We start from the raw sequence: 12084 nt of genomic DNA on the forward strand, positions 1-12084 counted from the left end.
GGCCTAGACCCTTTTTCTGAAGAAGGGTCTAGGCCCGAAACGTCAGCTTTCCTGCTCCTCTGATGCTGCTTGGCCTGCTGTGTTCATCCAGCTCTGCAACTTGTTACCCCTGTGGGGCTCCACTTGTTACATGCTGGCAATCAAACAAAAACCCACTGATGTGTGCTTTCTGCTTTTTGTCAGACAACCAATCTTCAATCTCTCCTAATATGTTACTCGCTACATCAGGAGCTTTCATTTTCTGCAATAACCTTCGATGTGGACCCTTATCAAATGCCTTCTGGAAATCTACCTACTGTACAGACTTATCTTTATCCATTGTGCTTATTACTCCTTCAAAGCACTCCAATCAGGAAGTTAAACATGGTTTCCCTTTCAAGAAATCATGTTGATTCTTTCAGATCGTCTCTTCTAATCTCTTTCATCTCCCCCTTACAAACCTTGCAAACCTTTCCCCCATATCCCTCTTTATAGCCTCCTTTTCATCTCTTATTTTTCCCTCTGTACATCCTTCTGCAACTACCTCCTCATCCAGTTGACATTCTCACCCTTGACCTAGCAGATAGTACACCTGGATCCAGCAGCAGGCCTTTCCAGCTTTGGCAAAAGACCAGTCACAGGCTGTTTCTCTTCCGGGTTTGGTTATTAGTGAACTAATCAGCAGCAATCACAGGAACAAGCTAGCCTGTTTTAATAGGGGCAGTTCTTTACCCTTCCCTTACATTCTATTTACAGGTGCAACTTTTCTGAGTGGATTTTCCCAGAGGATTTTAGGGGCACATTTGTCTGCTGCTCTTGTGTACTTTGAGCTTATTGATGTTAAGCTTATAAAAAGGCTAATTTGCAAGGCATCTTTTCTTAATTATCCTGAAGGACTTTTTGTGGCGATTTGCAATGTTTAACAAAGGGGGCAATCTTGAGTATTTCAAGGTGTTTTACTAGTTTCTGGCAGAACCTGAACTGTTCGCACTGGAAGTGATTATACACATTGCTATTGCTGTCAGACAAATTACAAAGTGCCAGGAGTCAGTCAGTTGTAAACTAGGCTGACAACTGAGATGTTGTTCAGCAATACAACGTGATATCCTCACAATTCTAAGATGGGTCCAATTTGGAACCTTCAAAGTGGTGATTTTAACTCTATGACCTGCCTCCACCTCTAAACCTTAATGAGGTTGGTTTTCTTTGTCAGCAACCAAAGTGTTAGAGTTGAATTAGCTAGCTTGGAGTTTTTGTCTCTGGCCTCTATGTAGAAATCATGTATTCTTCTTCATTGAATGAAGAGTGAATAGAGGTGACTAATTTCATGGTGAAAAGGATACTCCTCTCATTCACGTACATATTTTGTATTTGAATTGGGATGTGATCATTTATTGTTTCAGAGGTGTTCAATTCACATGAAGTAAGTCTGGATTTGAGCTTGATCATTGAGCCACTGCTGTCTTACGAGACATTGGGCAGTTAGTACTGGGGATGTCACAGCTTGTGGCTTGTATTGATGAGAATGATGGTCTGGATCCGATGTATAATGGGAAGGTAAGAAGATTGTTGCAGTAGTTTGATTATATGGGGAGAGATGAAACCAAACCAAAATGAATGTTGAAATGAGACAGAGTTCTATGACAAATGAATAAATTGTAATATAGAAATATTTTCTTTCCTTTTCTTTTAAGGTGGTTCATGATAGATGTTCAAAAAGAGATCAGTGAAATTGCAAGCTCTCTTTTTCTCTGTTTCACTCTATTATTCTGTAACAGAGGGTTAATGTGTAAGGGAGGCACTGAGATGGAGAGATAGAATTGTTACAGTGGTGATAATTGACTTTTCTCTGAATGACTTTACACACTGCTTCGCTGAAGAGGTTTGAAGGATTATTATCTGTTTTTATTAGAGGAGCTGCGCTTTCAGCTGGACCGGTCTGCAATCTTTCATTTAGTTGGTGAAGCTGCCAGGGGTTTGCTGAACAGATGGCTGAGTCATGACTGCAGAACATTGCATCGCTATGTCACACAACTGACTGCCACATTTTCATTTCTGTAGAAAGCAAAAGAATTGTACTGTTATACAATGGCTGAATAAAAATTCTGTTTCCCTCATTGCCTACCAAATCTGTTATTCAGTTGATATTGGACTCCACAGATTCTGTCATATCAGCATGAAAATAACAAAAAAAAAATCCTGGTGTGTGACCTTGATGTCATTCTTTTGGGTGTCTGGCTGTCACAGTTGGCCTGGGAATTTCAACCATCCAGTTTTTCTGTCTTCACTTTAGATTTTCATGTGTATTTTGGTTTCCTAGCTGAGATCCAATCCATCACATAAATGGATGTTAGAGTTCAGCTGTACTACAAGCTTGCCCTTGCCATTCCCATCATAACTTCATCTGTCTTTGACATGACAGCTGCCTCAAACCTTACCACCCCTCTACCTTTCACAACTCCATTCTGGTTACTTTCGTTCGTATCTCATTGCGTGATTTGGTATCATATTTGTAACCAAAGGCGGGACGGTGGTTCAGTGGTTAGCATTGCTGCCTCACAGCACCAGGGACCTGGGTTGGATCCCATCCTCAGGTGACTGTGTGTATGGAGTTTGCAAATTCTCCCCGTGTCCGCGTGGGTTTCCTCCAGGTGCTCTGGTTTCCCCTCACGGTCCAAAGATGTACACGTTAGGTGGATCGGCCGTAAGAAACACAGGGATACGGGGATAGTTTTGGTCTGGGTGGGATGCTCTTTGGAGGGTCTTGGTGGATTTGATGGGCTGAATGGCCTGCTTCCACACTATGGGGATTTTGTTCTATTCTATCTCTGAAGCCGCTTGGGATGTTTTACTGTGGGGGTCAGTAAGCTCAGTTGACTGGTTTGGAACTCAGTGATGCCAACAGCGTGGATTCAATTCCCACACCAGCTGAGGTTACCCATGGAGGACTGTCCTTCACAACCTGTTCCCCCACCTGAGGTGTGGTATCCCTTGAGTTAAATCACCACTAGTTGTTTCTGTCTAATGAGAAAGCAGTACTAATTTCTTGTGGAACTATAATTACTTTACTTTTATGATATTAATGGGATACAAATACAGCCAGCAATGCTGTTCTAAACAATGATCCCCTTTAGAAAGTACATATGTGAATATGTAGTTGGCTCAGCTATGGTGCCCTCAAGGTTCGACACATCTACTCAAATTCACTGTTCAGGCTTACACATTAGAAAGATTCTTTGAGTGACAGATGCCTCAACTGTACCTCAGAATGACTCAGTGGCCCTACTGTAAAGAGAGGAGGAATTCTTTTTGCGTGAAGAAGAAGAAAAATGTTAGATACAGAGCTCTGTTAGTTAGATGATAGAAATTTCCCTGGCTTTCTTCACCACAACTTCCTTTTTTTTTCTCTTCTGGGATTATCAGCGTAGCATTCAAGTCTTCATATTTCAAACTCAAGCTAACTCAAAGACATGGGACCAAGGGAGAAATTTTTGGCCATGATTCTTATCCTGTTTCAATATTCACATTTCCTCTTCCTCCTCCTCTTCTCCTGCTTCTCTACCCTCCCCCAAAAAGAAATTCTTTACCCTCATTAACTGCCTTTGTGATGCCTTTTGGGTTTAATAGAATAGTACAGAACAGAAGGAGGCCAGTTAACCCATTAAATCTGCACCAGTTCTTTTGCAGAGATGTCAATACAGTGTAGAGCTGGAGGAACACGTCAGTTCAGGCAGTGTCAGAGGAGCAGGAGAGATCTCTTTTTGCAGAGAAGATCAGTGAATTGTACCACTCCCTGCTCCCACTCCCACCAACCCATTTTTTCCTTCCAAGTATTTATCCAGTTTCCTTTTGAACATCAATTGTAATCTGTTTACATCTTAATATTGGGGAGGAATTACTTCTTAATCCCGATCAAGGTTTGCATATACATTTTTCCTCCTGTTACTTCAGTTCTTTTGCCAATCAGTTTAAATGACGATAAATCTGGGTCATCTGACGATCGATCTTTCAGCCATTAGAAGCAGTTTGTATTTATTCTGTCTGACCTCTTCATAATTTTTTACACCTCCATTAATTCTCCTTGGGGTTCTTGGTTTTCAGGATAGTAACCTCAGCTACTCTATAGTCATTCATCCTTGGAGCTGGCCTAATAACAGTCTTCTGAACCCTCTACAAAGCTTTCACACCCTTCTGGTGCCCAAGATTGGAAATCATTATTGCAGTAGGATCAAATTATCTTATATAGGTTCATCAAAAACTTCAGTTTCATGTGGTGCACTTCTAATAATTACGGGTTTGTCAGATGTTTGTACATAATTTGGAGGAGAATTGAAACATGATTCTTACGGGGCTTCATAGTGTAAGCATTAAGAAGTTGTTTCCCCTTGCGACGGTCCAGAACCAGAGGCCATAATCCTAGAATAAAGGATTGCCCATTTGGCATCAAGATGAGGATTTCTTTCATGTTGGGAACTCTTTAAAGTGGAGAGCCGTGGGGCTGTGTCTTTAATAATATTCAAGGCTATGATAGACAATTTTTTTTAATGAGCAAGGAAATGAAAAATTATGGGGAAAGGATAAGCTGAATGGCCTACCTTTTGCTCCCACGTCTCATTTGGTCATTAATATTAACCAAACAGCTCCAATTTGAATCTGTCCCAGGACCAGATAATTTTTTTTCAAGGACTGTTGATATTTTCTTGAGGGCTATTTTATAATTATTACAGGTTACTTTTTGATTTTTGGGGGTTCCTCTTTCATTCTTATTAACTCATTTATTAGATGATACAACAAGTATCGCTACCATATGACTGTATTTGAGTTGAAATACAGGTATTTTCAGTCACACAGGAGCAGAATTCAAAGAATTCATCTTTATCATCTGTTATCAATCGTTCATTAAACTCAGAGCCATGATACACAAGGAGAGCAATGATTTTGTCGTATCACATATTTAAATTGGCACAAGATCAACAGTGTAAATTATCAACAAAAGTTTTGTTTTCAAATGTTTCTATACAAAAAAAAACTCATCATCCAAAATATCTTCAAGAGGTGTGAGGTCACAGCTAATGTTTTTTCCTTACATATACACAAAGCTGGAACATTTACCCAAGCAGTCACTATCCTATTGTCTTCACTGATTTCAATTGCTGATTTAAATTTAACAATTGACAGTTTTGAATAAAAAACATCCACTACCCTCCAGATAGTGTCTCCTCATCTTGTGCACCCTTAAGCTAGATCTTCCACGGTCAGTTTCAGGAAATCATTACCTCACTACATCGTTATGTGTTCCACTATTGACGGTTTAAAACTGTTCTGTCTCTTGTGCAACTTTCTTTTCTGCCCATCCCTAACTAGTTGCCTCCTTTTGTGCATCCCCCACCCCACATTGCAGTCACCTCACTGCCACTTGCAACTTACTTCCTTGCTCCTGTCCTTTGCAGCAGTCAGCCCCTTACAAAGGTCTTGGCCTGGCCAGCCCCTTAGGCACAGAGATGCATCTGTCCCTCCATACCAGTGACTTGTTCATCACACCCACTTACCTTTCAAGTTGCTCCTGTCCCACACCTGATGCACGAATAGGTGAGAAGCAGCTCCTCATAGATTCTGTCTCTCTTGCTCTGATTGGTTGCTGGGATTGCTAACTGTTTACCCCCTTCTCTAGGGCTTTGCAGAGACTGACTGACTGATTCATTACTTCTCTCCCTTCCTTAGCTTTGTGTTCTGTTCTTGTAGTGTTTAAAGTGGTGAGGAATCTTTGTACCTGTGACCAGCAAAGAGACTGAAATCTTACACTTTGAATTGGTCATGGGTTCTTTTCACCAGATGTAACTCTTTTCCTTGCAGAATTTATTTGACAATAAATTTGATGACCTCTTTGGAAGTCCTGGGCCAACTGACCCATTCAATTTTAACAACCAGAATGGGATGTCTAAGGATGACAGGTAAGGAATATTGATCTCATGAACATCTTCCATTGAATGTTACTAAATTAATGATGATTAGATAACTTCATGCGTTTCCTGAGTTGTGGTTTGAAAGTTTCAGATCTTTCTGTTCTAAACGTACTGTCATGCAGCGGGCAGGTGAATGGCCGTGTTACAGGGGCCTTCTGATGTCACAATCAAAATGAAGCTAAAGGAGCACATGAACTGCTCAAACCTGCAGGCTGAGCAACATCTTGGTTTTAATGTGAGCCTTTTTTTAGAGAGATTCATGTGATTTGATTTTGCTTTTATTGCCTTCACTGAATAATACGTCATAGTCTGCATTCAATCCAATGTTCAAAGGATAACTCTGCAGTGGAAATTGTAGGAAGAACCCATGGTAGACAAATTAGTGTAATTTCGACGATTGATAGACAGTCCTTGTTCAGCGAAAATCTATATTGTTCGGGGGAAAAAAGGCCAAAGGGCTGAACATCACTACGTCAACGTTTCCAAGATCCAATCCCTAAAAACTGTTGAATGGATCTCTGCTGTCTGATCCTGTTTCCAGTGGGAATGGTTTCCTTTTGATACTTGTCATGAGGGGAGAATTGCACTTAACAGGAAATGTGGTACAGGAGTTCAGCACTAATGGTCACTCTGTTTACTGAAACAGCGATATCCATAAATTTAAAGAGCAATTTGATTGCAATGTACACAAGCATGCCAAGATTAAATCAATACTCATTTTTAACTCCAAATCAGACCACCTAGCAGTAGGGCGGAAAATCAGCCTTTTGCCATGTAATGGTTAGGTTTATCTTTGAACCTTTTGTTGATTCCTGGGAGATTTTATGTTGATCTGCACCATTATTCCATACCTTAATTGTTCATTTATAGATGGGAACTGCTAAATGTGGTGGAAAACTGCTTCACAAAAGAAAAATAAATCATCTCAAGAAACCTGCATTGTTAATAAGATCAGCAATGATCAATGTAATTTATTAATATTGTGTCCACAGTGATAATGAAGGGCTCAATAAGAGCTAGATTCTGTTAAGGTACAGTTCAAAATAGCCCAAACGAAGTAGAGATATCACATATATACAAATAACAACAACTCTTTCATTTGCAGTGCAGGAACAAGACTTGACGAGCATTGTGATCACTTTAGCTCGTCCCAAGTTAGGCGCTCAGTGCAACAGTGATCAGGGCTATGTGGTTGTTGAGTCTTTGCTGTCTTTCTCCTTGCATTATAAGCATTTTCCAGTGTCCTGTCACTAATACAAGCAGAGTAGTTTGAATGAAATGTCTGAATTAGCTTATTGAAGTACCTGGTGTACTGCTAGCCCCTAATCTTAATTACATTGTACTAATCACTGGAAAGCATTCAGTCTTTAAACCCACTGATACAGTGGAGTTGTTTAATGTTTTTTGTGCATTCAGATTTCTGTGACTGATACTCGCACCTCCAGACCTGCTTTTCCCTTGACATCACTAAACCTCCTCCCAGCCAGCACCTACTGCAATCCATCCATTTGTAAATCACTTAAAGAACTTCCATTGTTCCCCCTTTATTATTGTGTAAAATTTGTATTTGTATATCTGCTAAATTCTTGTGACGCAAACAAAAGTGAGTGTGCACATTTGAAGTCTTACAGCAAGTTCAGCTTTCCCACATTTACAGTATTTGGTTTTGGGCATTTGACGAAATATGCTTTGCTTCCTGGCAATGTGTACATTTTGTGCACAGAATAGCTGGCTTCGTGGCCTTTTCGTCACTATTTTGTTGATCAGTAGGCCTTTTTTAGTGAAATAAATTTGCTTTGTAGAAGTCCATACGCACAGCACAAACTCAATATCTTAATTGTGATTCACAGCTTTAAAACCTGCTCAAAAGGAACAAGAACGAGTTAGCATAGATTTAAAGTGATGTGCAAATGAAGCTAAAGTGATGTGTGACATGACATTTCATACAGAGAGGCATTGAGGTAAAGAAAGCACTGTCTGGAAGTGTGGTGAAGACAGATTCAGTTGAGGCATTCAAGTAAGCATTGGATGATTATTTGGATAGAAATAGTCTGTCAGGGTATGGGTATGCTTAGCAATAGGTAGTGGTGCTCATTTGAACAGCTGGTGCAGGCACAATGGGATGAATGGCCTCCTTTGAGATTCTGTGAAAAACAGAAGTGCTAAATCCCAGAGGTGAGGTGAGAGTGACACTCCTTGACATGAAGGCTGCATTTGGCCAAGTATGGCATCAAGGAACCCTAGCAAACTGGAATTAGTGGGAATCGGGGAAAATTCTTGGCTGGTTGGAGTAATACTTGGCATGGAGAAAGATGGTTATCGTTGTTGGAGATGAGTCATCTCAGCTCCAGTATATTTCAGCAGGATTTCCTCAGGGTAGTGTCCTAGGCCAATGACCTTCCCTCCATCATAAGATCAGAAGTGGCGATGTTCACCGATGATAGCACAATGTTCAGCACCATTTGCGATTTCTCAGATACTGAAGCAGTCCCTGTTCAAATGCACTAAGGCCTGGACAATAACCAGGCTTGGGCTGACAAATGGCAAGTAAGGTTCATGCCACACAAATGTCAGGCTATGACCATCTCCAATAAGAGACAATCAAACCACTGTCGCTTTACATTCAATAGTGTTACCATGATTGAATCCCCACCATCAATATCTTCGGGTTACTATTGGCCAGAAACTCAACTGGACTTGCCATAGAAATAACGAAGTTAGCTGAAATATCTAAACCTTTTGTGGCAACCAGTTGCTTTGAAATAGGCTGACACCTGCTAACAGTCACGAGGGTTAATCATTTGGCTTCCTAATTATCGTCAGTTGATCCGCATTGGCTTTCAGTCATTGTTGTATACTAGCATTTATAGCTTGAATTTATCTGTTCCCAGGGACAAGTTAATTGAACAACTCAACAGGGAAATTGCGTCACTGAAGGAAGAGATGGCGAATTTTAAAATCGAGGTAGGATGCCTGTTTACTGCTGTCTCGTATCTTAGAATCTAGGTAACTGACTGATTTGGCACTTGTTGCTAGGAACAGTGACACAGATTCTCATAAAAGTGACTCCACTGAGTCTCATTTGTGAGACCTTCTGAGTCCATGTCTGTGGTATATTTTCACTTCTTGTTCTTTACCTCTCTGCAATCATGGACGTGGTCAGCTTTACTATGCTTTTCCAATGTGTCTTCACTGTTGTCCAACTCAATGAGATTATCCTCTCAGGATTCTGCCTGTCCGATCACAGCTAAGGCATCTCCAATAACAGCATCTCTTCCCACCAACATACCATGACCTCTGGAATCTTCTCGGATCTATCCTCATCTCTGTCCCCTTCCTCACTCTCATGCTGATCCTTGATGTCCTGATCACATGGGTTGATAGTACACAACTCTAACTCTCCAACATACTTTTCAACCTTTCCAGTTATGTTGACAAACTGGTTTTTTGATGCCCATCGCAATTTTTCCACTTAAACCTTGCAGATATTTTAAGCTGAAGACCATTGTCATTGTTTCCAACTCTCTTTTCCTGGCCACTGATTCCCATTAAATCAGACTATTGGCAGTTTGCCTCCAGTTCAACCTTGACGTGTCCGTTAGAGCAATTATTCCACTGAAGTAACTTGACTCAGTTGTGGCCCTGCCTCATTCCAGCTAATGTGAAAAATCTTGCCACATTTGTCACCTCCAAACTGAAATATTACAGTGTTCTTCTAGCTGCATTCCATTCTGCATACCGTGCACACCCAGCTCTGCTGCTTGTATTCCATGCAACATCTTGTCTCACTTATCAAGCACTGCAGTTCTCACTGGCTTACAATGGCTACTAATACCCCAGTTTCTCCAATGTAAAATTCTCATCCTTGTATTTATCTCCAACCACTGCCATGCTCTTCCTGAAGACCTACAGTCCCCTCCTCTTACCACTGCCAGAATTGCCCTGACTCTTAATTTTCCCATTACTAATTCAAATCTGTAGTACTTCAAATCTGTCTAGGCTCCACTGGAATTACCTCTCCCCTTCCCTTCACCCTTCAGTCTCCCTTTTCTCCTTTTAAAGCTTGTTTTAAAACCCACCAGTTCAATCAAGATTTTAGCCACTGCCTCCCAAAGTGCCTCCTTTTGGTTCAACTTCATTTGTACTTGTTTGCACATTCATGAAGTACTTTGTGATGTTTTTCTCTGCTGTAAGCACTACAGTAAATCCAGGTTGTTGATAATTAGTCTCTTGGTCCCTCTGAACTAGCTGGCTGCTCAGAATATTGGCACTATTGAAACAAATGTAAGTGAATGTCCAGTCTTTGCTCTTGACCCAAAATCAACTTTCTGAATGTAAGAGAGCGGAATAGTTTAAAATGCTAGTGAGGTCTAAGCACTGTAGTCATTGATTTTTCTTTGGAATTCTTTACAGTGACTAACTAATAATATTAGCAGTTAATATGCTAGATGGTGCAGATTTATGATCCAACCGACGCACTTGCCTTTCAGCAACTGCTATTAAAATGTTCTTTGCCAGCAAACTGTGCTGATCTTGGTAAACGACTGTGACAACAAAGTACCAGACCCATTACGGCTTTCGACTGTTGATTTTGATCAGTACAAATCACTGATTGCCACAGGCAGTGATTAGTACGCACTTCCACAGCACAGCTGACTGCATATATTTGACTGATGACCATAACAAATGAGAACATGCCAGCAACTTTCAGTACGCAAGTAATGCTGACAAAAGAATTCTAAGACCAACAAAAAAATAGCCAAACTCTGCCTTTATCAAATTCGGTCACCACTTGCTATAATTGTGGAATCTTACTGCACAGAAGGAGGCCATTTGTTCATCTTGCCTGAGTTGGCTCTTTGAGTGAACTGTTCAGTTTAAACCCTTTTGCAAAGCCCTACAAACTTCTATCCTTCATGACTTTGTCCACGTTCCTTTTGAAATTTATTTGAATCTACTGCGCGACCTCGTTTCAGATCATGTATCCAGATTGCAATAACAATCATTGCATAAAGAAATTCTCAGCTCTTGCCAGTTACCTTAAATGTGTTGTTAAGGTCAGATGTTTGCAGCCTTTTGCCGGTATCATGGCCTAGTACTACCTGCTGTAGTGATTGAATTGTTGGCAAGTAAACTGACAGTAGAGTGGAAGGTGTTGGCAACGCCACCACTAGAAGTTGACAAGAAAATAACTCGTTAGATTCAGCACAAATCAACTCCAGGAGCTTAGCTGGGAATCCCTGTCAAAGACAGGTTGGTTGCACTCACTAAGAAAGGAAATGAAGGGTCTCAAATTGCCATCCAGCAAAATTCTCATGTATAAAGTTTGGATAACATCAAAGAAGTGCAATGTATGCACAGGAAAAGAGAACTAGAGACCCTAAAGTGAGAAATTAAACAAATTGTGATTGTGTGAACAGGGAAAGACAGCCTCGTAATTGATGAAATGAGAATAATGTGCTCAGTTTGAGATGAAAAGGAATGGGGAGTAGTAGTATTGTTATACAAGGAAGCTGCTCACTGAGGGTGAAGTGAAATGCGAGTCAGTTTGACTGATGCTCGCAAAACTAAAGGGGTAGCCACTGGTCATTGCCATTGGTCAAGAACATACGCCCACAAGTGAACATCCAGACAAAGAGGTTGATGAGATGTATAGCAGAACTGAAAAATAATTGAACGGGAGAGTAGGAAGAGCTGTATGATTGTTGTAAAGAGATTGAAACAGCATTGTTTGGAGAAGGAAGAGACAGTGAAGAAGACCATTTAGTCCTGCTGTTATAAATGAGCAAGGGTAAAAGCTGGTCAGTTTTTATAGAAGAACAGGACTCAATAGATGCATGGTTTAAGCATTATAGAGGAAAACAATATGCATCAAATGTTTGGCAATACAGGAAGATTTTAATCAAACTATATTCCTGCACCTTTGTCTCAATATTATTGTGTTAAGAACTCGAAAGTTCATCTAGGAACTGGTGTACACTCAAATCATAATCTTATGAAAATGAAATTGAATTCCTGAAGAAGATCCAAGTGGCAAAATGCAGAAACCAGTGGAACCTATAGAGGTTGAAAGAATTAGATAAAGAACATATAAAAGTATGTAAAGTATCAGTTGGAAACATCAAGGATACCACCAAGATCA

The 12084-nt window shown here is 40.4% G+C and overlaps 1 protein-coding gene across 1 annotated transcript in view; it reads left to right on the forward strand.

Moving 5' to 3' along the window:
- Positions 1-10574, forward strand: part of LOC125486128 (huntingtin-interacting protein 1-like) — a 181511-nt gene extending 170937 nt beyond the window's left edge. The window contains exons 12-14 of the mRNA XM_048612385.1: positions 5833-5930; positions 8834-8906; positions 10461-10574. Coding sequence (XP_048468342.1) covers positions 5833-5930; positions 8834-8906; positions 10461-10574 — 285 coding nt within the window. The remainder of the gene's footprint in view (positions 1-5832; positions 5931-8833; positions 8907-10460) is intronic.
- The last annotated feature ends 1510 nt before the right edge of the window (positions 10575-12084 follow it).

This window comes from Rhincodon typus, chromosome 26 (genome assembly GCF_021869965.1).
Source record: "Rhincodon typus isolate 14 chromosome 26, sRhiTyp1.1, whole genome shotgun sequence".
NCBI lineage: Eukaryota > Metazoa > Chordata > Chondrichthyes > Orectolobiformes > Rhincodontidae > Rhincodon > Rhincodon typus.